The following is a 23,604-nucleotide window of genomic DNA, read 5'->3' as shown; positions in this document are numbered from 1 at the left end:
AAGAACGGAAAAGCCCTTGGAAAAGCGGAAAAGTCCTTCCTGCTGCGGGAGCTGTCCCCAGGGGCCCGCCGAAATAACCCCGCACCTCCCCTCGGATCGGTCCCCTGAGCCTGCAGCGCTGCCTTGCAGCCCCGAGGAGCCCCAGCACACCTTTGGCACCCGAGGATATTCAACTGAGTCAGACTAAGAGCCGGTGCGTCCCGCAGCCAGCGGGACGGACGGAAGGACACGGGGGACAGAGGTGTGTTCCCTGGAGGCCGCCTTCAGCACCCGCCGCCCGGCTCCAGCCCTCTTCACGTCACCCCGCGGCGCAGCTGCCATCGTTACCTTCGCCTCACGCTGCTGACCTCGAGGGCCCGCGGAGCTGCGACACCCTGGGCTGCCCCCGGGGCTCGACCAACCCCGGCGACGTCCTTGCGTTGGGCCAGCGCACAATTCATAATACTGTCAGAAGGAGAATCGAGTTACTGGAGCCCTACCGACAAGAACAGCACCAAAACGCTTTTGCCACTTACATCTTTAACCCTTTGCCTTTATCACTACATAACAGTACATGAATTTACCGAAACTGTTGCCAGCAAGTACAGGAGAACGTTGCTAAATCACATTTATAAACCCGAACCCCGTCCCTTTCCCCCGGGTTTCGCCGATCAGAGCAGGTGACAGAGCAGAACACCGGGAACCGTGGCCCCCGCGCCCCCGAGCGACGCGACTGAGGCTTCGTGGTAGGATGGCACGGTGCAGCAGGGGGTCCTCCCGAGATTAAATAGCAGCGAGCCCTCGTTGCAACGCGTAATAGATCAGAAAGCCACAATTCCAGAGAGCTTATAATAGGTGGGACTTCATGAAGGACCAGTTAAGACTCGACTCTAATTACTCGCATCGAGGGAAAAATAAAAACAAAAGGGGCGTTCATTTAAAGAGCCGCAAAAAAGCAGAATTCATACAAAATTAAAAGTATTCAAACATTTTTACAGCAGTTTACCGCCTTTTACTAAACGGCACCAGATTCCCGGTGGTCACGTGAAAGAAAAACCAGTAACATTCCAAATTTTGCCCGCAAGTCCTTCTAGAAGCAGCATTTCTATCTCCGTATTGGGTGCTAAAAGGAAGGAGTAAATGTGAACCGAGTATCGACGAATCTTTAATCTATACATCTCTTGATTCGGTTTGATCCAGGAAGTAGAAAAGGTTTTCCATACGCGAGTTATCTACAGGTGGTGTCTATATATAAAAAACTGGGTGGCTATGTACAGGTAACGCAGACACGCGCGCTCGTACGTCTATACAGGAAGCGGGAGCGGCTCGTGGCCCCGTGCGCCACGTCCGGACCTGCTGTGAGGCTGCACCAGCCTCTCAGTTACGGGACAGGACACGGGCGGCTGCGCTTGGTCTGGGCTGTAATTGTTCCACCTGGTGACCGGGCGCTGCCCTTCTCCTCGCGCGTGACTGGATTTCAATAACTTAGAACCGGCCGTATAAAAAAAAAACAATTCCAGAAACGGAACTCCCTTATTCAAGGAACACCTCCCCCCGCTCCCACCCCCCCGACATTGTTTTTGCTAACTGATTACAGAAGGCAAACTAAAAATCACATCAGAAACTGCAAACACACCCTTGGTGTCTTAATCTAAACTAACGTGCATCAAAACATTCTGCAGCGTGGCATCCTTCGACTTTCGCATCTTCTCAATCGCCCTGTGGAGATCCTGCTGCTGCACGGGCCGAATTTCATCTTCGTCGTGGCTTTGAAAGGAAGAAAGGAGAAGAAAAAAAAAAAAGCAAGATGATGATTCGGGTGCTGTGTAACAGCTGTTCAAACAACGCGCAGTCCCCGATCCGGCACGACGCTGGGATCCCGCCCCGGCCCACGCACCATCGCCTGCGGGAGCGGGAGCTGATCGGGGGGGAAGAGCCCAGCAAGGGGAGTTGAACACACCCAGGGGACTTGAACACACCCAGGGGAGTTGAACACACCCAGGAGTGGCACCAGCACGTGAGGCCGGTAATACAGTGCCACCCTCGCCGCTTGTTGGCTCGTGCCACCTCAAGCTTGACCCCGTGGAACACACGGTCTTATTTTCATCGTCAGAGTGAATAAGGGGAACACTTGTCGGGGTTGTTGTTTTTTTTTTTTTTGTTGTATAGTGGCAATTTGTCAAGAAAGGGAGAACCTCTGGCTTCCTGTGAATCACAGCGAGGTTTTTTAAACCTCTATAAATTCACAGTTCCAATCAGAAAATCTAAAGTGGTGATTGGAGAGTGTGTAGCATCAGGAGCATTCACAGTGGCTGCTCAGCTATCGTAACAGACAGGATAAAGGCACGTACGTCTCTTCTTCACAAGCAGAGTTAACGTATTCCCTGACACAGAGCAGTGCTGCATCCCGGCACATTTCTTTCAGATCACTGCCCGAGAAGCCATCGGTCTCTTTAGCAACTTCTAGGAGATCTACGTGCCTGTCCACCTGCCAAAAGCAAAAAGGTCAGAGCATGAAAAGCCTCAAGCCGTTTGCTTTGTTCACCAAGGACGAGAAACAGTCATCTCCAAGTATTTTTACCTGCCTATGGAAGATTTTTTCAGTCTTGACTGGTTTTGAGAGCTAAAAGAAAATTCTTTTATTAACTTGCACTTTGAACTCTCCAAGTAGTTCAGTAATAAGGGAAACTGATGCTTCATCTCATAAAACTCTGCAGCTGATAATAAAAAAAAAAACCAAACAAGCAAACAAACAAAAAATAAAACCCCAGGCAAATGAAAGCAAACCATCGGATCGGTATGTTCTGTTACTGACAAAGTTCCTGTGTGGCTTGGGAAGCCTACTGGATGGCAAAAACTGGATCACAGGAAAAAAATGACCCATTTTCCCAAATGCCCACACAAGTTTCCTGCAACAAAACTGCCTTTTTTTTGGTAAAGGCCTCAATCAGACCCTATATGTGCATCTTTTCACCTACAGACAGTGAGCGCTACCCAGCAGTGTCCTTTCACAGCCACAGCCCCTTTTTTTTTTTTTTTTTTTTAAGACATTATTTGACAGAGTGCGTTCTGTTTTCATAAACATGTCTTTTTACCAGTAACACAGCAAGGCTGGAAAAAGTTCCTGTGACATTTCCAGTTTTGTTGTTGCCACCTTTCCGTGCAGGAGGAGAACTTCAAAAGCTCGAGTGGGCTGCTGGATTATTGAACAACTGCTCCTCCTTTATACAACCATGAAACGGGGAACTCCGAAGCACAAAACAATGTGTCTTAACTCCACGCACGGCGTCAGGGGCTTGAACTCATTCTGGCCAAGACCTGTGTGTTTATTCACTCCATTTACAGCACCTCTGATAACAGCTCCTTCTGGCACATTTTTCAATGCATTAGTATTTCCTTTTCAGAGAGTTAAAGCCAAACTAGCCTAATAAAAGGCTGAAATTACAGGATGACTTCTTCTGAAAGGGAAACTATGCCGAGGTGGATGAAGGCAAAGCCCCAGGTGTAACCTGTGCTGCTTCCAGCTACCCCCTCTGACCCGGGCGCTCCCCACGACAACCGACAGCTGCTGAGCACCCTGCCAAATCTTCACCAGCCCTGCCACTTTTCTGGAAAAACAGTGCTGGCTGGCATCTGGAGTTCGTGGTGGAGCCCCAGCTCCCTGGCCAACGACTTGGCACGCAGCGCTCTCTCGGGTTTGGATCCAGACCGAGCCGCCCGGCAAACCAGGCATGGAAAATAAGGCAAAAGCAGCAGCTTTTTTTTGGGCCGAAGTGCCTCCTACAGACACTGCAGCCTGGCTGTTGTGAAGTGCTTGGCTGTAAAGTGCAATCCCGCACGCAAGCACCAAAGCCAGTTACAGTCAGCTGTGGGTCTGCAACATTATGGGCTCAGAGCGGGGCTGAAGGCCACGTCAAAAGCTGAACGGAGCAATGCAGCTGGCTAAAAAGATACAAAAAAACAGGGATGCTGCGTAGCAGGCATTCACAGGGACTTCCCTTCGAGTGAGAAAGGAGATTTTAAGGCAGGCAAGGAAAACAGAGGGCATGACTACACCGCCAAGAAGTCTGTCACCCTTGCTGGAAATACTTGAAAGATCCAATTCTTCCTGCTGTGGGATAACCAATACAGGCTGATTCCCTTCCCCTCAAAAAACATTATTTGTGTGGCTGCAACTCACTGTCAGATGCTCGATACACCTTGTGCTCTTTCAGGTTCACATTCACGACCGGTTTTAGGTTTCTGCTGAAGGTCTTGAGGCCAAGGTGCTGGAACTCCCCAGCCCAGACACCGAGGCAAAGGAGCCACAGTCCACTTGTGTGCAAGGGCTGGGTGGCTGCAGATATTTGGGGAGCCTGTATTCAGAGAGTCTCTTATTTAGCATACCGCCCTATCAGCCCCTGAAGAGCAAATTGGGTCTGAAATCACCACTCGCAAGAGACATTTTAGTTTGTTTGAGATTTTCTGCAAATAGGTCTGCTCTTCCTCCACAACGCCCCTGGCATCTTGTAGCAGTCCCGTTTTCACACCTAGGTGTCAAGTATTTTGCAAAAAAGCCAACCTACATTCTAATCCTACATAAACAATCCAAAATGGCCACTTGCAAAGTAACCTCCCCAGTATCTCAGCCACTCGTACTGATGAGCTGGGATTTTTAGGCCTGCTTGAAAAAAACGTAACTTGGATTTACAAATTAGTATTTATTAGGGTAGATCTCAACCAAGAGACACTTTGCAACATTAACTTCAAGACAATTAAGTGCTGTGGGCTAAATTTGGCAGGAACCTCCGATAACACAGGTCCCCTATCCTGCCAAGAGACACTGCCAGATACGCTCACAGCTACTCCTCCCCCTCATCTTGGAATGCAGATGGTGACACGAACATCATACAGTATCCGTAACAATATCTGGAGTAGTTTTTCTCTGAAGGAAATATGAGCTAGGGATCAAAGTGCAGAAGGCAGCACTGTCAAAACACGTCATTCCTCTGTTCTTGACTTGAGCCAACACACTGTACAGAGTTAAAAAAATTCAGTCTCTCTCCTCCTTGTTTCATGACGTCAGGAACTTTCACTGATCAAAGTGATTTCCAAACATGATTCACCTTCAGCATCGTTAGAGATAAACAGATTATCTTGTATTATAACAAGAAAATGGAGACAGAGAAATTAAGCAGTTTTCCTCAGAGATGGTGATTCACCACAAAATCCATGACTGCTGCTCTGACTGAGGCTCATGCTTAAGCCAGTAGGCAATTCTACTGCTTTAATTTAACGCCACGCCTAAAACCGCAACAGATTCCTAAATGATAACCAGAAATACCCCGGTAGGTAATCTCTACCTTACTCCAAGACAGGCCATTACAAACCACGCTTTCCGCAATTCCGGAGCTTGCACTCACAACAGTAACGCAGCAAATTAACCACTGAAAGAAGTCTACTTACATTTTCATTTTTCAAAATGAGCTTCAAGATTGCTTCTCTTTGTTTCAGGGCCTTAAAGCAAAAGAGATTAAAGTTACTGGAGTACAAAAGTGAACGTCTGTGACATCTCTCTCAATACTGCACAGCATGGGCTTTCAAGAACAGTTCCGTGGCACAAGCTGATCCCTCAAAGGAGAGATGTGGCACACACTAAGGAAACTTATCTGATGGCAAATCACTCAGCAAAGCGAGACCTAGGGTGCTCTGGCTGCAGGAGCCCATGAAACTAAACGTCCGAGTACATACAATAACTGCACTGAAAGGGAAACTGCACTGACATTTAGTCTTACTCTGCCCTAAGTGAAAGTAGCTGCCTCCAGAGATTTCCCATCATCTTTAACGGAGGGGCAGACTCTCTAGATCTAGGAGATGCTTCCAACACACTGCTAAAGCAAATGAAGAAGATAAAGGGTTCTGCTTAAAAGAAAAAAAAAAAAAAAAGTAATTCTGCAGGTGATGCTTAGGAAATGTTAAGCACTCTAATTCACATCCTGTGATGAGGTTACTGAAAGAAACAGCTCAGTCCAAAGCATATCCTTAAGAGCAAGGTAAAACACAGACAGCAAAGAGACTCTTTTTTTGTGTCTCCCAAACCCAAACTTGTCCTGAATTCGCTTTTGCTGTTAAAAAGGGAAAAAACTACCCCGTAGATACTCTGGCAGCTGAACAGTTGATACTCTGTCTGAAAAAAAAACTTCTTCCCTTTCCCTCTGCCTTGCAGATAATTTCTTATGAGTAATTTTGGCCATTTTAATCTCAAACTTAGTTACAAAATCTGCAAGGCTTTAGCTGCTCTACAGCAGTACAACACGCGCCCACTGCCAATCCACAGCCCATAAATTACACTGGCCCTCAATAAAAGAGTTGTAACCAGTCTTGGCTGTATTGCAAAGTACCACAGACAAGAAGGAGAGACAAACGATAAATTAATGAGATAGCTGTAGTGGGGTACAGAAAGTTAGGTGCCTGTGCCCAAAATGACATTTCCTGTCGAAATTCTGGCCCCAGGAGAGTGAAGCAACCCCTGCCATCTCCTGAGGCACTGTTACCTGCAGATAATTCACCCTTCTAACCATGGTTCTAGAGAGAAAAAACGCGATGAAGCACTAAAATACACATGCTTGCCCTGTACTAATTCAAGGAAAACTTGAAGATGAGGAAAGTGCCTGAAACCCTAGGAGGAGGCATGGCAGAAAAGCAGATACTATGTTAGAAATGCTTTGTGTCGAAAAATATCCGCCCACAAGGAGCGAAAGCCAGTTCAAACAAGATGGGCCTGGGAACGCGACGACTCTCTTGCACAATCAGTAAGACTTTTCCTCCTCCAGTTTTCTAAGTTTCTGCAAAAAATTAATAACGAAGGGTATTTCTGTAGCCAGCAGGGAATACTGAAGTCTTTATAATACTGACACAAAAACGTCTTGCGATATCGTGAAGTGCTTGAAGGACACTAAAAATACCTTGGAAAGGATGGCAATGGCAGCATTTACAGTACGGGCAACCTTGTGAAGGCTGACATAATTGACGAAAACCTTAATTACTGCCTGTTTGTCTTAAACCAGAAGTGGAATAAAACCAGTTTCCCAGACTGCCTGCAGTGCCTGACTATGGAAAGGCTTGAGAAGAACGTGGGCAATGGTATGCAGATTTCATTCCTTCTGCTATCCTCGAAAACTAAACCACTGCGTGTCAAGAAGGTACAAAAGGTAGTTGATATGTACCTGCTCCTTGACACTAACTGATCTGGGTGCCACCCTCCCCGTAGGCAAGCGTGTGCAAGTCACTTCTGTGCTTTTTTGTGATTGTAAAGCTAAGTTCTTTCCAGAACGTAGCATCTAAGCCACTCCATTCTTACAGAGAACGGGTGGGAAGCTCGCGGAGTGCACGGCACCGTTTCAGATAAAAGATCCAAGGAATCAAGATTTCTGTGAGAAACTTCACTTTAAAAAAGCAAAGTTATATATGCGCTTCTAAAAAAACCAGAACCAGATCAAAATATTACAGTATTTCTGTGGAAGGAAAAAAAAAACCAAACCAAACCAAAACAACAAACCAAACCAAACCCAAGAGACATGCATTTCCTGGCCGACGAGGCACCTGCCTGTAGCTCAGCCTCTAGGCATACTGTTCAGGCAAACCTGGCGTGACTTACAGGTTGGTTGATGTGAAACCGGGTCGGCATTCTTCTCATGATTGCAGAGTCAAGATCCTGAGGACGGTTGGTGGCTCCCATCACAATCACCTGGGTACACCAAGAGGAAAAATTAGTCAGCCTGGAATCAGCTTTTGGAAACACCGCTGTACTGGAGTTTCAAAACCAAACCTGTGACTCTTCCACACTTTATCAAGAACATCGACATTTTAAGAAGTTACATAAGGTTCCTTGGTACTGATTTCAGCAACTGGATTTAAACAGGCAGCTTAAGGGAGCACTGGTACCACAGAGTACCATCTGGGTGGAGATTTTTACGTTAGTCTGAAGCCTTCTAAGCCCAGTTGGAAAGCTCCAACTCTCAGCAGTAACCCAAAACTTCTCCTTGTAAGTCTTGGCAATGTCTCTTTAGTTCCTGGTGGCCTGGAGAGATGTTTTGGTAAGGTATTAACAAAAATGTGGCGTATTTGCACTCTGCTGAAAATAGAAAAGCAATCAGTTCACCAGGATGACCAAACTGGCAGCTTTCCCATGCATGAAAATGCTTCTTTTTTTATAATGCCAAAAAAAGCATTAGAAGTCAGTAAGAACCTATATGCACTGGTACAGCGTAACGTACACCAGCCAGGTTCACTACAAGGAGAGTATTCACCTCATTTGACTGCATTCCAGTTATTAGTTTAAGAACAAATTTACCTCCCGTTCATATTCAGCTCTGTTTACTCATTTGTTAGTGTAAGTTATGTACACTGTAAATACCTAGTCACGAAAAGTGAAAAATGTCAGGGAAATTAATCTCCTATCCATACAGTTCCCTGACATGCTTCTGGTCTTTTGTCTGGGGTCACTGTTCCGCAGCCAGCCCTGGCAGCTCCAGCAGCCCCTGGCCAGGCGGGGTTGCACGTCCCGGAGCAGAGTCACCCTGCCACCTAGAGGCTTCATTATATGGTGGCAAATCGCTACACAAAAAGCACATTTTTTTGGTTTTTTGGTTTTTTTTTTTTTTTTTTTTTTTTTTTTTGCCAGGGCTCCAGCATTAGGCGTGCAAGTGCTTTGCCCTCGCCTGCAGGCCGAACACGCACTCAGGTTTGGCGGAGTTGTCTCTGGCAGAGAGGCCTCACCGTGCCCACGCCGTGCTTCCCCTCGGGAAGCTTCTGCAGCCAGACCCAACGTCGGGCCCAGAACCTTGCTCCCACCCTGCTGCAGGAGCTGAGGAATCTTCCCAAAAGCAGCTTCGTCCAAAGGTTCTGCGAACTGGGGAACCCCCGGGGCACAACCGCGGCTTCCAGGCTTCAACTGCCCTTTCAAGCAGCACAGCTCTGCTTTACAGGCACTGCGCCCCGAGCTCCTGCTGGACTCCAGACTATATCCCCGCCAGGTTTAGCCCAAAGCTGAACAAGCTTGTCACGTGCAATCCACACAGGAACAGGTAACATCCATCACAACCCTTATTTACAATTTCCTCCTAGCGTTTGGGATTTTTCTTACTGTAACAAAAGCCAAATATTCTCCTTATTCAAAGGAAATTTGTTTGGCAAGAATCAAACAAGCAACGCAAAGCTCCCAAGGAAACGTTTGTAATTAACAAAAGAGCCCAGCAAGCTGGCTGTCAAAAACTGAGACAATGCATATGTCAAAACCACCGCTTAAAGAACAGTTCCTGAATTGCAGTGACACCTCGGGAAGGAGCCCGAAATACCGTACTGAAACAAACCACTCCTGCTGAAAAACTCCCCAGAAACCCGAATCAAACCCTGGGGTGTGTCCAGCCAACTGGTTGCATGGCATTTGACTTGGGTGGCTCCCTACCCTGCACAGGAACATGAGTAAAGGACAAGAGTGACTTGTCCAGGCTCTGCCTGACTTGAGAGATGAGGCTGAACTTGAGAGATGGGTAAGGCCACATATTGTCTTACTGCTGGGAATGAACAATTTGACTTGCCCCCAGAAGTTGTCTGTATATTGGGGAAAAAAAGAGAATACATTAGAACACTGGAAGAAATGTGTGCTTGCAAGATCATATTTGCTTCCAGTTAAATGTTCATACCATTGGCCTCTTACTCATAGTAAGCAAACACTCTGCTTTAAGGCTCCTCCGTGTATATATATTCACTGTGTTCAATTAAGTTTTAAAAAAAAAAAAAAAAAAATCAACTAAAAAAAATGTCTTTAGCACAAGTCTGACAGAGGAGGAAAAGCAGATTTTGCAAAGAAAGAACTAATGGAGGTCAGAGAAACGGAACCCATTCACAGAGAAATGCAGATTAAAAAAAAAAGGCTGAAAAATTTTAAATTGGAGAATAAACATCCTTTTTAAAGACCTTAAAAAGGCTGCTCCAGGTGACAGCTCAGAAACACAGCAAGTGGGCTACACTCCACTAATTTATTTCATAAGTCCATGCTACACTCCGCTAATTTATTTCATAAATGTTTTTCTTTTTGTGTGTTTTTACAGCACCAGCAGCTTTCATAGTTTTTTTTTTTTTCTTTCCTAAATAGAGTATTTCTGTTGAGATTACGGGAGGGGGACAGAAGCATACAGGAACAACGGGATAGAAGCATGGCTCCATTTAGTAGAATTTGTCTTCTGATAACATGAACTTCTCTACCCTTTCTGATTAACTCGAGAGTCTAGTGCTTGTCTAATGCTTTTCTGGAAACAAACCAACCCACCTCCAACTGGGATGAACTGAAAGATCTGAGAGATCTTTCAATACCTTTCCTGAAATCAAAGATTCCCTGCACCTGAAGAAAATACTGTTGACAAAGTGTTTTTCAAAACAGTTTAAAGACTCCTAATTTTAGCAGCTCAAACTATACAGCTGTATTATTGGGACTTAAGGCACTTCTGAAAATAACATCTCAATTAAAACCAAAATACCTCCAAAAGCAGTCTTCTCAAGAAGAAAAAATGATTAGTGGACCTCCTGTCATTCCCGTAATATACAATTCCCATAATCACGAACACTGACAGGTAAAGAAATCCTTCTGGCAATTCTTATCACACGCAATCTGCTACTCTTCCCAAATGGCTCAATGCACAATAACCAAGAGGGAAGAACCACATTACTTTTCTCGTAATCCTTTGTACTTACCTGGCAGTTATAATCCGTGTCCAGTCCATCCCACAGACTCATGAACTGAGCTTTCATCATAGCTGTAGCTTCATGGTCAGAACTCGATCGACTCCGCAAGAAGGAATCTGTAGTCAAGAATTCAGTCAAGCAGTTTACTTTCAAGCCTATCACAGCAACTACGCTGTTTGATTTCTCACGTGCAGACTTGTGCTAGTGTCTCTCGTAGAAATACTTCAATAAACATTGTCAACAAATGAAAAATAGTTCTTATGAAGAAGAACAGGAAAGGGAAATCTCACCATATTTTTAAGCACATCTTTCAAACTACATTACACGAGTATGTGCCTATCACATGACACTGTCCCAAATGTCACGCTCCAAATTTTACACTTTCCTGAATTCATGGAAAGTGTAACTTAATTTCTCATGCAGAGACGGAAGCATTCAGAGTCTGGCAGGCCAGAAGACACCAAAGCACAGGAGAACAGCCAGCTGCAGGACTGACGTACAGTAGGCTATACACTTTGTTATGCGGAGCTCTAACTCTGCTAGCGGTTGCCTAAAGAATTTCCAACAGCTGGGAAAGCACCACGTTTTTCACACCTATACAACAGGACAGAAGGTATCTTAAGAATGCGGCCCCTTCCTAAACCTGACTTGTGGAAAGGGTAAAAGCTTCATCAGGCTCTGTTTCTGCCAACTGTACGACTCGCTCCAAGAAGCGCTCTATGAGACAACGAGCGATTTTAACTGAACTGCCCAAGTCCACAGGGACTTAAACACGGATGCGACAAGTCCAAATGCACCGAACAACTGGCACCTTGGCTGTTTTCCCAGCTGAGCTTCCCCCCTCCTACTCCTTCAGTCTTATTAAAAACTATTATTCCTGAGCTCTCCTAAACCTGTACTTTATTTTCTATTACGTGCCTTCATGGCAGAAGCACTGAAGTGTATGTGGTGATGGGTTTCCTGAATAACTAGTTCCCTGGACAGAAGAAAAGCTCTCCTTGTGAACCACCTTAGCCCAACTGAAAATAAGCAGCAACTTGTTCTACTTCTAATTTCCTCCTCTAACAGGAGGAAGAAATACACCTTTTCCTAATTTGCCACCATTGCTCTACAATACTATTTGTATTACTGAACCTTGTTCCATTATCCCCCCTTCTAAGGAAAAGATGACAGTAGATCAATATACTCGAACATCAACTTGAACCTACAGTTTAATGTCACTCTGTTATAGTTACTTTCAAGCAAAGAGAGATTTTTACCTATTTCATCAATAAAAATGATGGACGGTTGGAGCTTGATAGCAAGGGAGAAGACAGCAGCAGCCAGCTTTTGAGACTCTCCATACCATTTGTCCGTCAGTGTTGAAGGCTGGAGATTAATAAATCGACAACCTGCTTCCTTTGCTGTAGCTTTGGCGATCAGCGTTTTGCCACAGCCAGGAGGGCCATAGAGAAGTACTCCTGAAAAACATGCTTTGGTATGACAGACCCGACAGCGTCCAGGCTTGTATTTTATCCAAGTTTTAAAAGATAAGAAACCAAGTTACAGAGTGTTTCACCAAATCGAATACAGAGTTATTTAAGATATCCTTATTATAAAATTAAAGCTAAGAATATCTTAAAACAGGTACGGTGAAACCAAAGGGAGACACTTGGCTGAAGGATGACTGTTTTTTTATTATTGTGACCGTACAGGTTACATAAAACTAAAAGCCTATTTGTTTTCTGTAAGCATTTGACAGGCCTTGTATATGGCTCTGGAGCATTTCAGTTTCAGCCTTCCTAATAAAATTTAACACAGAAGGGGGAAGATTAAAAAAAAAAAAAAAAAAAAAGAGCCCCACAAACATTTTAAACAAATTACTCACAATTAAATGACACCTCATATTATTTTTAAACACGTCATAGTGAAAGAATTCACAGTAGTGATCTTCTAACATAGTTGTAAAGAAAACAATTTATAGAAAAAAAAATTAGGTCAAACAAGCCTGAAACACAGAAAATTACTACTTTTTTTTTTTTTTTTCTCTGTTTATGTGACTGATGAGCACAAACATAATTACTCTGAAGCAACGACTTCCTATAAACACACAGTGCAAGCCACTAATAAAATAGGGGAGCTTGCCCTATATGGAAAGTCTGCTTTAGAAAGATAAATAAAAAATAATTTTTTCCTTCAGCTTATTAGAGCATGACATTAAAATAATTTTCCAGACAGTTCCAATTGGTGACTTAAACAGAAAGAAATCTGGAAAAACTAAAACCAGTTAAAAATGTGCTTCATTTTCCATCACTTAGGACACGAAACTGAGATGGTCACAGATACGGGCAGTAATTAATAGTTTTCAGAGAATTTTCAGAAGACAATATTCCGGGGATCAGAGCAGTAAATATAAACTTTGGCATTTTGGTCAACATTTTAGGTTCAAATTCTGCTTGTTTGCAATAACATACAGCAAATAAGGCTGGAAGAATTCCAGCCGAGAGAGTTCAACTTCTGTTTTACTGTTGAAAAGTTAATTTGTCACCTGCTGATTTTCTTACTGCCTCAATACACTGTGCAGCTGAACTCCAGAGAAAATCAAGGGATCTCCAGAATACAAACGGGATCTCTGTCTCTCTGAATGACTGGAATTTCTAGGACTAGATGTCTGCAAAATTAACTTACGTTGACATCTCATGTTCATGTTTCTATGACACTGTAGAAATATTAGCCAAGCGTACAAAGCCGTACAGTACAGTTACAGCTCACCTCTGCCAAAGGACAAGATGGGGTATAAGAACAAAACAGACAATTTAGACAGTTAAAAACGCAAGCTACATAGATTAGTGCACCAAAATGTAATATCAATAACTGAAAAGCAATTGTCACTTCTTTATTAAGGTGAACCTTATTCACTAGAACTTGACTTCACAGCATGAGGAGAGGAAAAACCTGAGGTTTTTCCCTGGCATCGGTCCTAATGGTTGCACTTGGGACTGGCAAGCCACTTCCTCTTTCCCTTCTGGGTAATTGTAACTTTTTTTTTTTTTTTTTTTTTTAAAATAACAACATATAAATCCGTAACATTTCCTTCCTACCTTTTGGTGGCTGTAAGAGCCTGGAATTCTCAAACAAGTATTTTTTCTTGATAGGCAAAATGACAGTGTCTTTCAAATCGGTAATAACATCATCTAAGCCTGCAATATCACTCCAGGTTACCTAATGCAGAAAAACAGTGTTAGAAATGATCGTTATAGTCCCTGCCAACAAAAAACATCCACAAGCTTAAAAGTAGTGCAAGGCCTCAAAAATAAAAGACAAGTGACTGGAAAAATAACCCCTCTGCTCTCAGTGATTCAATTTGAACTTTGAACTACAGAAATACTTTCTATGTATTTCCATAGATACATATATATGACAAATAATGTAATCCAAAGACAAAATCATGATCTTCCCTGTTTGAAATGCTTTCATTGGAGTAACATGGAAAACGGTTTCTTACATGCATGCTAAGCGGGTCTACGAGATGGGCAGCAATACTCATTTCGTATTCGGTAAGCTTGACATTTTTCACTCCAATTTGCTTCATTAGTTTTTCAGCCTGGGGGAAATAAAATGCCAAGAAAAATCAGAGAAAGAAACTGAATGCCTAATTCAAAAAATAGGTTTTAGAGAACTGCTATTTGGAGTCTGAGAAGCTTCTCTGTAAGTCACATCTGAAAAGAGGTTAAATCTTTCTGAAGTAGAAGGTTCTGCTGTTTCCTAATGACTTGTCATTTGAGCGAAACTAAGTCATACGTCTCAGTTCCCATCAAACAAGTGTCACACCAGCCCTCCCACCCCCAAACCCGCAAGTCATACATTATGACCCAAAAAGCAACCAAAATAAACATTCAAACATGGAGTCTGCTCTTCAGAACAGGTTTGCAGACACACAGGTAAACTCAGTACAAAAATCGTTTCCATAATCTATACAGGAGTTCCCAAAGTTGATATGGGTATGTTACACTTAAAAAAAGCCCATCGGTCCTTACAAACTGTGTACAAGATTCAGATGAAAAGCCTGAAACTTGTTATTAAATAGAACTCCAGAGTTCTTTCACATGCTTAATTATCTTCATTCACAACCCTGAAAATAATAGGCACACGCTTTAATGGGGGATATAATGGTGTTATAAAGAGCATGCCCCCCAACTCAAACCTCCACAGCATTGTACCAAGGAGAGACTAATACATTTTTAAGAAAAACCCCAAAGATAATTCACAGAAGCCAGTCAATTTTTTCTATGTATTCAGTGTTTTCTTTTTCCCAATTTAAAAGGAAAAGCCATTTGTTGCATCAACACACTTTCACAATTCAGTTTCTCTTTACACTCAAACTTGCGGTTAAGTCTGACATGCTTTTGGGATATTGCAACCTCTTATATAATAGCTGGCATTAGCACAGATTCTGAAAGTTGATTTTTAAAGCGGGGCCAATTTTTTAACTAAAGATTTCATTAAAAAAGACAAACCACCCAAAACAGAATTAGGTTGCCCAGAACTGCCGTTTGAATCTGTGAGATTTGTGCCAGCCAGAGAACAAAAAAAAAGAGTTGCAACATTTCCTTCAACACTTTCCAAATGAAACATTTAACTTTTGGTTCTGAAATGCACCTAAATCTTTTTCCAGAGCATTACCCTCCCACGAATCATTCTAGTTCAACATAAGGAATGAGGCTTCTCACTTTTTTGGTCCCCTTTCCAGGGCACTGTGACTGCTCCTGGGGTGGAGGGAGAAAGGAGGGAGAGGGACAAAGTGCAGGCTATTAGATAAAAAGGTGTTTGGACAGCAGTGTTCCTCTCTGCCATGAGTAACTACAGTCAGTCCCGGTCTCTGCCATTAATTTGCCAAAAAGCAGCAGAGAATTAAGTTATCTCTGCTCAAGGTTTTAAACAGCAACAAAGAGACTGATGAGAGCATTATTCAAACGTGACTGCTGCTTAGCAAAGTGGTTAGAAGCAGGAACGGCACTGGGACCACGCACTTGCAGATAATTAAAGACGTTGAGCTCCAGTTCAACGGGTTTTCCACCACCTTGAGCTAGAAATTTTAACTCGTTATCAAATGTAAGCACTGAAACACTAACAGCCTAGATCCTGAGATTTACTAAAAAATAATTCTAGGTTTTTTTGATTATTCCACATGCTTTGGTCAATTACTTTGTTCCTTATTGCAAATTCAGTTTTCAGTTAGCACATTTCGCTGTATGAATAGTAACAAACAAGACAGCATTTCACAGAAATATTTATGAATAAAATCCTACCTGTTTCTGAGCTTCTACTTTTTGCTTTCTCGTCGGATCAATGGCATCAACCATCCATTTAATGGTAAAATATGTTACAGCACCAAATATGGTTAAACGAAAAATTAATCCAACCACTTCATTCCGGCTCAGGGGACGTGAAAATGCTTCGGCGTGGACCATTTTGTCTCTCCACACTAAATGTAAAAAAGCACAGCAAGGGACAGAAAGAAATAAAATTAAAGCGGAGAAAACATCTGCCTTAAACACCATTTTATAAAAACTACTTCCCATGCACACAGTGGGCATAAAACTTACCACGAAGTCACAAGGAAATAGCTGAACAATAGCACAGCCCCAGCCTATAAAACTGCGTAAGACTAAAACACACAGCACTGACTGCAACGATGGTTTCACTTCCACTTTCAGTAAGCAGAGAAGGAATGGCAGCAACAATTTGAGGCCTTACTTCATGACTGACTACATGCAAAAAGTCCTGATTTCACTCTTCCCTCAAAAAATCTGCATTCCTTCCAGCTATACAACACTCTAAGAAAGTAATAAAGATTACTTTATTTCAATACTAACCTTAATTCCCATTAAGACTGATATTTTGTGACTGTTATCGACCCAAGAATGCTAAGTCATGGAGACAAAGATTACGTTATTTAAACAAGGAGTTCTTTTCCCCAAAGGAAAGGCACCCAGCTGACACGAGCCATCGACAACTTGTACTTGAATAAAATGAGGTTAAAAGCTGGAGCCTGCCCCTAGCAGAATATATTTTGAGTTATTAATATCCCTGAAAAAATGAAAATGCTGGATGTGGCACACAGCTATCAAGGTAAAAAGCTGGCTGCTGTCGGTCAAACTCAGAAAGTACAGCAGCTCCAAGGTACGGGAGCATGCTGCAGAGAGGAAAAAAACCTTCCTAAAAGGCTGAAAAAATGACTTATAAAATTTTGGTCCTCCTTCCCCAATCACTTTCTCCTAATCAGCAGGGTTTCTGCTTGAAAATCCTCAAAGCTCTCCTTGTTCACTGCACGATTTCCCTGCTGCAAGGGCAAAATCAGTGGCAACTCCTTTGGCAGCTTCCAGCGCTCCCTGGCTGGTCTCCAAACGGAGCTGTCAGCCAGGGAAAAGCCAGACTACCTACAGCCAAGATATCTTTGAATCCCCCCTCTCCTGACCAGCAGCCGCTTTGTATCGACCCCGTGTATCCAACTCAAGGCAACGCCACACCAGAGGTTCTGTTTACAAGGATTTGGCAGGCTGGAATTAGGAGAAGTGCTGCGACACGTTTACCAAATGATGCCAACAGCTTGCTGCTATATTCCAGTGTGGATCGCTAAAATAGTTTTGTTTGGGGTTTTTTTAAACTCTTCATTGTCTGATTAGAAATTTAAAAATCAAGGCTGCTACTGTGCATACCTGCTCGGAAATCAGGTAAAATTTGCCTGCTTAGGCATCTAAGCAAGTAATATAGAGCTAGGAGATTCAGCACGCTCTCTTCAGCCCAATTTGTTCAAATACAAGGGCTATACATTCAGCGAACGAGAAAAAAAAGCTTCCGAAAAAGCCCCCAAACCCAATGATAAAAACCCGCTTCTTATGCAATCCTTGCCCTGAATACCTATCCTAAGAAAAAAAAAAAAAAACTTTAACGGGAAATAATTTTCAGTGGAACCTTTCTAAATGAAGTTCTGCTTACCCCGCTGGAATTTTAGCGTTTCTCTTTCTAGGCCGACCGCTGAGCTAACGAGGGCAGGTAAGCGAGCAGCGAACTCCCGGTGCGCAGGGCCACCACCGCCCTTCGGTTTAGCTCTGCCTGCCTGCCCGCGCTTCCAACGCCCAAGAGAAACCGAAAGGGACAAGCGGTGCCGGTCCCGGTTCTGCTCCCCCCCCGGGCGGCTTGAGGGGAAGGTCAGCCGGGGGCAGGCATCCCCCCCCCGCTCCCCGAGCCGCGGGGCTCGGCCCTGCCCCACGCAGCCCCCCAGGGCCGAGCTCCCTGACGGGCCCCACGGCGGTGAGGGCGCAGGAGCAGCCCCGGGGGAGCCCCCTCCGACACGGCCGGGGCCTGGCGGCGCGGTGAGGCGAAGGCTGAGGGCCGGGCCGGGCCGGGCCGGCGCCGCCGCCCGTGACCTTCCCGCCGCTCGGCGGGTGAGGGAGGGATGGAGGGAGGGCGGGAGGGAGGGCGGGCGAGCAGCGGCGGCCGCTCGCTTCTCCCGCCGGGTCACTCACCCCTCGGGCTGCTCCCTCGGACGCGCGGCCGGCGGCGAAGGGCGGAGGGAGGCGGAGGGGAGCGGAGGAAGGCAGGCGGCGGCGGCGGCGGCACGTTCCGCGCTTCCCCGCTCCGGCCGGATCCCGCCGCCGCCGCACGAAGGTTCCGCCCGGCCGGGGCGGAGCCGCCGCTTCCTCCTCTCTCGGAAACAGCGACGCGTTGGAGGTTAAACTATTGCTCAAGCTGGGAAGGCGCGGTGCTTGGGGTGCTGCGGAATGAAAAACATCGGCATTTAAGAATTCCTCGGGAGTTTACTAAGAGACAGCAAGGCAAGTTTTCCAATCTGACTTGTAATGAAACCAGTAACTTCACGTACATACTAACAGAAAAAAAATGTCCAAAGCAGCTTAAAATAAGGTCGCTGTAATAACTCTAACAAATCCAAAATGTTGGCTGTTTGTCTTCAACCCTTCTGCTCTCGTGTCAACGCCACTGGAGTTTTAAAGCCTTCCAGACCCAGCTTTGCCTCCCGAGAGCAAGCCTTACAGCTTTTATTCTCACCTGTTAATTCACACGTTGCCCAGGGGCTTCCTAGCAAAATTCAGCCTGCTCATCAGGGACGGAAATTTGTTTGTCAAGAGCAGTTAGCTTTTTATACAACACTAATTTTATTATGGGTCATTTCTAAATGTCATCCCTCGTACACGAATGCAGATGCTCCACCCACCGAGCAGCCCACGGAAACTCCCGGTGGGTATTGCAGGTGAGAACCCGTTGAGCAGATCCGCTGCTTCTGCTCTGAGATTTCTCCACCAACACCGCCCCAGGTAGAAAGCGTGATGCTGAATTTCCTTCCTGCAGCTGACCAGGCTCATGCCGACACCCAGGCACGCTCTCCAGTGACCCGAGTGGGATCCATCCACCCACCACCGCATCGGCGGTGCGTGGCGTTGCCATCATTCAATCCACGTGAAAAAAAAAAAAAACGTTCTCAGAGCGACTGTGATTTTACCAAAGTACCATTCCAGCAGTTTTGGTTTGGTTCCATTTATTGGATTAATGTACACCAACTCCCCCCCCCATCCTCCATCCCTCCCAAAACTAAAAAAGTATTGAAACAACTATAGTTTCTTCATCAGTACTGACAAATCAGTATTTCCCCTTTATAGTTTTGTGTGCCATAGCTCTTCCAAATAGAGTGCATTTAATCAGAAAATAAGCGTACCAATGTTTACACGCACCTATTGGTTTACAGAAGGCCTTCCTTTTCTGCTGCTCCTCCAGTCTTTGACAGTAAAAAAGATTACAATCTTCTAGAGTCTTTTTTTTTTTAATCTCTGTAGAATATGCGAACAGTTTCCCTTTGATGTTCTAAAAATTAACTAGATGCAGTCAGTGATGCTGACAGCTTTTGCTATTAATTTGAGACTGCTACTCGTTCTTGCAATCTCCCCTTTTGAATAGAAAAAGGATAATTTCACTGTCTGCATTTCATGCACTAGGAAAACGCTATTGTGTTTGAATTATCATTACTGTAGGAAAATATTTAGGACCCTTCTGTTCTTCGCCCCGCACTTAAAAAAGTGATCTGTTTTGTTGCAATTAAGGAGAAACAAAAACATACATACAAGCAATAAAAGCTCAAAACCAGCGTTTTGTCACTGCTACTTGACAGCTGCAGCAGTAACCTTTGAAAGAAATCCTCTGCAGAAAAATACTTAAGTTTTGAGAGATGCTATTTTTCAAAAGCTGACCAGGGTCAGGCTGAAGGCGAGGTCGATTCCGCTAGTTTATACTGTGCAGAATGCATAGATTGGATTGGGTCATAACTTCTCAAAATATTGAGACATTATAATGTCATGAAATTTCTTAAAAATGGTGAGCAACGCCAAGTTCATCCCGCTTTCCTCAATACACACCCTCAAAATCTTTACGTTGCTGAAGGGTCAACATAGGACTTAACTCATTCTAGAAGCGGATCCTACAGAACCTTCCATGAAGTCTCCATCCTCCTGACGCTTTCCCTCTTTGCACAGACCTGGCCATGACAAGGTGTTGCTTTGCCATCGCTGGTGCTGTCCGTGTGCCAGGTCCATCAGGAGCTGCAGGAGCCAGGAGAGACTACCAGCCTCCTGCTGACTGACCGTTCCTTTTCACTGTCAGTGTGAATCAGGCCTTAGTTTTCAATTTCTAACTTCTAGTAGAAGTATGTGTCTGAAAGAGAAATGTACTGGAAATCATGGGTTTATACTGGGAAAAAAAAAAAAAAAAAGTCTTTGTGGCAGCTGCTGTCCCCAAGCACTTGGCAGGCTACTTGGCTACTCTGGATCCTGGAGTATGCTTCCTACTTAAGGAGAGATCTAGAAAGTGGTAACATAAGTTGAAACTCATGCAGTAGACTATTAATTTTGGTTTTGCAGCTGTGGGAAAAAAAAAGTGAACTTTTTTTTTTTTTCTATTATATCAAAAAATGAGATTGCAAATTTTCCCCCCCAAGTTGAAAAATATCAAATCAAATGTATGGATGACTTGGTTGGACTCTAGGAAAATGCAGCTCTTGACTACAGGACTAGAAGGTCACGGATAGAGATCTACTATTCAGACTGCTTTTTAGCCTTCGTCTGACTTGGAATTGGGAATCTAGCAAAAAGACTTTCAATTAAGCCATAATAACTTCCTAGCGACATACACGTAGCCCAATGTTAAAAAGAGCTGCCGTCTTAGGACCTGAGGACTTTCAAAAATGTCTTCAAAGATGGTCTTGATTTGCTAGCCATATCTGTGATAACCTCTGAGTCCAGGACCTAAAAGTAGGTTTCATGGGTTCATTTCATCCATTTGAAGTTTGGGAAAGGAACAGTACGACCTCACTGCACACACAGGAATTGATCCCAGAATAACTATTAGCTGCCAGAGTGATCATGAAAACAAGGCCCTGAGAGGTGTTGGGAGCAATTCTCCTAGCAGAGTTTGGAAGGGACTAATACCATTGTCCTTGGCACTGGCAAGATACCTTTGGGGAACACTGCATACCACTCTGGTCATCTATATCGAAGAGAAATAAATAATAACGAAACTGGAGCAGAAAGTCGTTGCTAGGATGAGGGAGAGTGGAAAGTTAAGGGAGCTCAGCTAGCTTAGTGTAGCCAGACGATGGCTAAGGGGGACATTTCTGCCTGTAAGCACACAAAGGGTAAAAAAGGGGCAAATGCTGTGGAGTAGGAGCTATTTAAGGCCTATGCTGGCACAAGAGTAAATGGATACAGACTAGTCACAAATATATTTAGCATGAAAATCAGAATAAGGTTCTGGGAACAGCTTCCCGGTGGGAATAATGGTGGCAAAAGATCTTAAGATGAAACTTGATACATTTATGAAGGGAATTATATCATAAAGCATTCGCAAAGGCTGAAGGCTGCAGCAACCCAGGAAATCCCTCCACCTTATGTTCCAGTTTATTTTGAGCCCTTAAAGGCAAAGCATAGCATTTCACCCTCCTATTCCTCTCCCTGCTCTGGCCACCTGCAAACGGACTTCAGCACCTCCCCTAAAAGCTGTTTAAAGATCAAACAAGACACTGAATTTATCTTGCACTTTTAAATTCCTTTTTGCTATTCCTCAGAACACAGTGAGTTTTGTAAAATATTGCCTAACTTGTGCATGCAAAAATTATTATGTAATAAATCTTCTCATAGAGTACCATGTTCTATCCAATTTTTTCCTACTTGTGAGACTTGCTTATTAACCCCTTTCCCACAGCAACCAACCAGTAGGCAAGTGAGTGCTATTCTCCTCCAAGTTGCCCTGCTCAAACGTATCTGACAGCCATTACCTGGGTAATGCAATTACTAAGCAAAACACAGGGAGATTTCCCACTCGTGTTCCTGTGAAGGCCATCTTCACTGGAGTCTGACGGGTCTCGCAAGATACAAAGTCTCTTCAACAAGGTGTCTTTCCCTGACAGCCTCAAAAACATTTGAGGTGGACTTCTAAATTAAATCCAGGATCTGTTCTTTAGAGAGATACCTGCCCTGTTTATGTCACCTGCTTCTCATGGACAGAAGGGAAAAGGGGTGCATGGGCTCTCTTCTCCCCATCAGGCTGGTCCTTTCTATGGTGTCTCTTTTCTAGTTGTATAGGAAGTGGTTCCATTTTCCTTCTGTTTCTGTTCCTTGCAGATTTTGGAGACGTCCACCATCCTTTTATAAAACAAACCACTGCCTTCTCGCTCTCTCTACATGGGCTTCCTTGGAAGGTATGTTATCTTTGACTTCCTTGAGATATCCCTCACTTTACTTACTGGCCAACGAGAGAGCGACATGAAGATAGTATTTTTGAGGAAGGTTAATTTACAGATTTATTTGCCTACATTTCTTCAAACATATTGAATATGGTGAGTTCTCTTCTGATTCCTTAACAGTTGGAGCAGATGCTGATCGCCAGCAGATTCCATTCCTGATGCTTTACAGAAGTCATACATTCCAAGCTGCTTTAGCATTTTGTTTTGTATTACCTCAGCAGGGTAATATTTTACCTATTTGCAAACAAAAGGGAAAAAAAAAATATAAAAACCCCTCAAACATGCCTTACTGAACAATGAGAAAGATGGAAACTACTAACAAGAGACTGCGGCAAGCCTTTATATTCAGCAGCTCTGGCTGTGACAGGCTACCTGATGGTAATTTTCCTGAAAATCATTAAGACCAGCAATTCCCAAAAGTCTCAAAAGAGCTTTCAGCACAGAGTGTGAAGAACCTTGTCCAACGGGATTCAGCTGCTGAAGTTTTGAAGGAATTCAAAGGCTGGAGAGTTAGAGACAGAGCTCTGCCTGCCTCGTCAGGAGAACTGTGATCAGCGGGGGGGGGGGGGGGGGGGGGGAAGGAAGGGGAACAGAAAGCTGCACGGGAACAGCACGGGGGGCCAGCACGTCCCTTACCCCCCGCGTTCGGTCGCCGGCGGGCCTCACCGGGCGGCCCCCGCTCCCCGGGGCCGGGCGGCTGCAGGGGGCAGCAGGCCCTCGCAGTCCGGCGGCGGGCGGGAAGCGGCGCCCGGCCAGCCCGGTTGGCTCAGCTTCACGGTAAGGCCCGGGGTGGGGGGGGGGGGGAGCGCCGTCCTCTCACCCGCCGCGGGCCCCGAGCGCCGCACAGCCCGCAGGAGCGCCGAGGGCAGGAAGGGGCCCGCCTGCCGCCGCCCTCGGGGGTAGGAGCGGGGCGGGCAGGCGGCTCGGTGGCGACGGAAGGCGGCCCCGGTCCCGGTCCCGTCCCCGTCCCCAGCGCTCGGCCGCCGCTCCTCACCTCCACGGCCCCGCCGCTTCCGCCCGAGGCGGGAGGGGCAGCCGCGAGCGCCGCGGCGCGCCCACGTGACCCCGGTCGCAGCACCGCCGCGCAGCATCTCGCCGCGCCGCCTGTATCCCTC

The 23,604-nt window shown here is 45.0% G+C and overlaps 1 protein-coding gene across 4 annotated transcripts; it reads right to left on the bottom strand.

Annotated features, from left to right (window-relative positions):
- Positions 1-502: 502 nt before the first annotated feature.
- Positions 503-23,579, bottom strand: ATAD1 (ATPase family AAA domain containing 1). Of its 4 annotated transcripts, none has more exons than XM_042788586.1 (13): positions 23,484-23,579; positions 22,022-22,723; positions 18,917-20,403; positions 18,210-18,457; positions 15,990-16,165; positions 14,186-14,284; positions 13,782-13,902; positions 11,961-12,161; positions 10,711-10,817; positions 7,616-7,705; positions 5,425-5,475; positions 2,331-2,467; positions 503-1,746 (listed from the first exon to the last, which is right to left on the bottom strand). In XM_042788586.1, the coding sequence occupies exons 5-13, from the start codon at positions 16,149-16,151 to the stop codon at positions 1,626-1,628; spliced, it is 1,089 nt and encodes a 362-aa protein (XP_042644520.1). In that variant the 5' UTR covers positions 16,152-16,165; positions 18,210-18,457; positions 18,917-20,403; positions 22,022-22,723; positions 23,484-23,579; the 3' UTR covers positions 503-1,625. The 4 variants fall into 4 exon arrangements, with proteins under 4 accessions (XP_042644520.1, XP_042644516.1, XP_042644527.1 ...); XM_042788582.1 differs by having other exon boundaries at positions 23,310-23,523; XM_042788593.1 differs by lacking the exon at positions 23,484-23,579 and adding an exon at positions 23,126-23,144.
- Between the last annotated feature and the right edge of the window lie 25 nt (positions 23,580-23,604).

The sequence above is a fragment of the Tyto alba genome, unplaced genomic scaffold (assembly GCF_018691265.1).
Source record: "Tyto alba isolate M040663 unplaced genomic scaffold, T.alba_DEE_v4.0 Super-Scaffold_1, whole genome shotgun sequence".
In the NCBI taxonomy this organism is placed as follows: domain Eukaryota; kingdom Metazoa; phylum Chordata; class Aves; order Strigiformes; family Tytonidae; genus Tyto; species Tyto alba.
The sequence above is the reverse complement of the archived record's forward strand: the minus strand, read 5'-3'. Positions and strand labels throughout refer to the sequence as shown.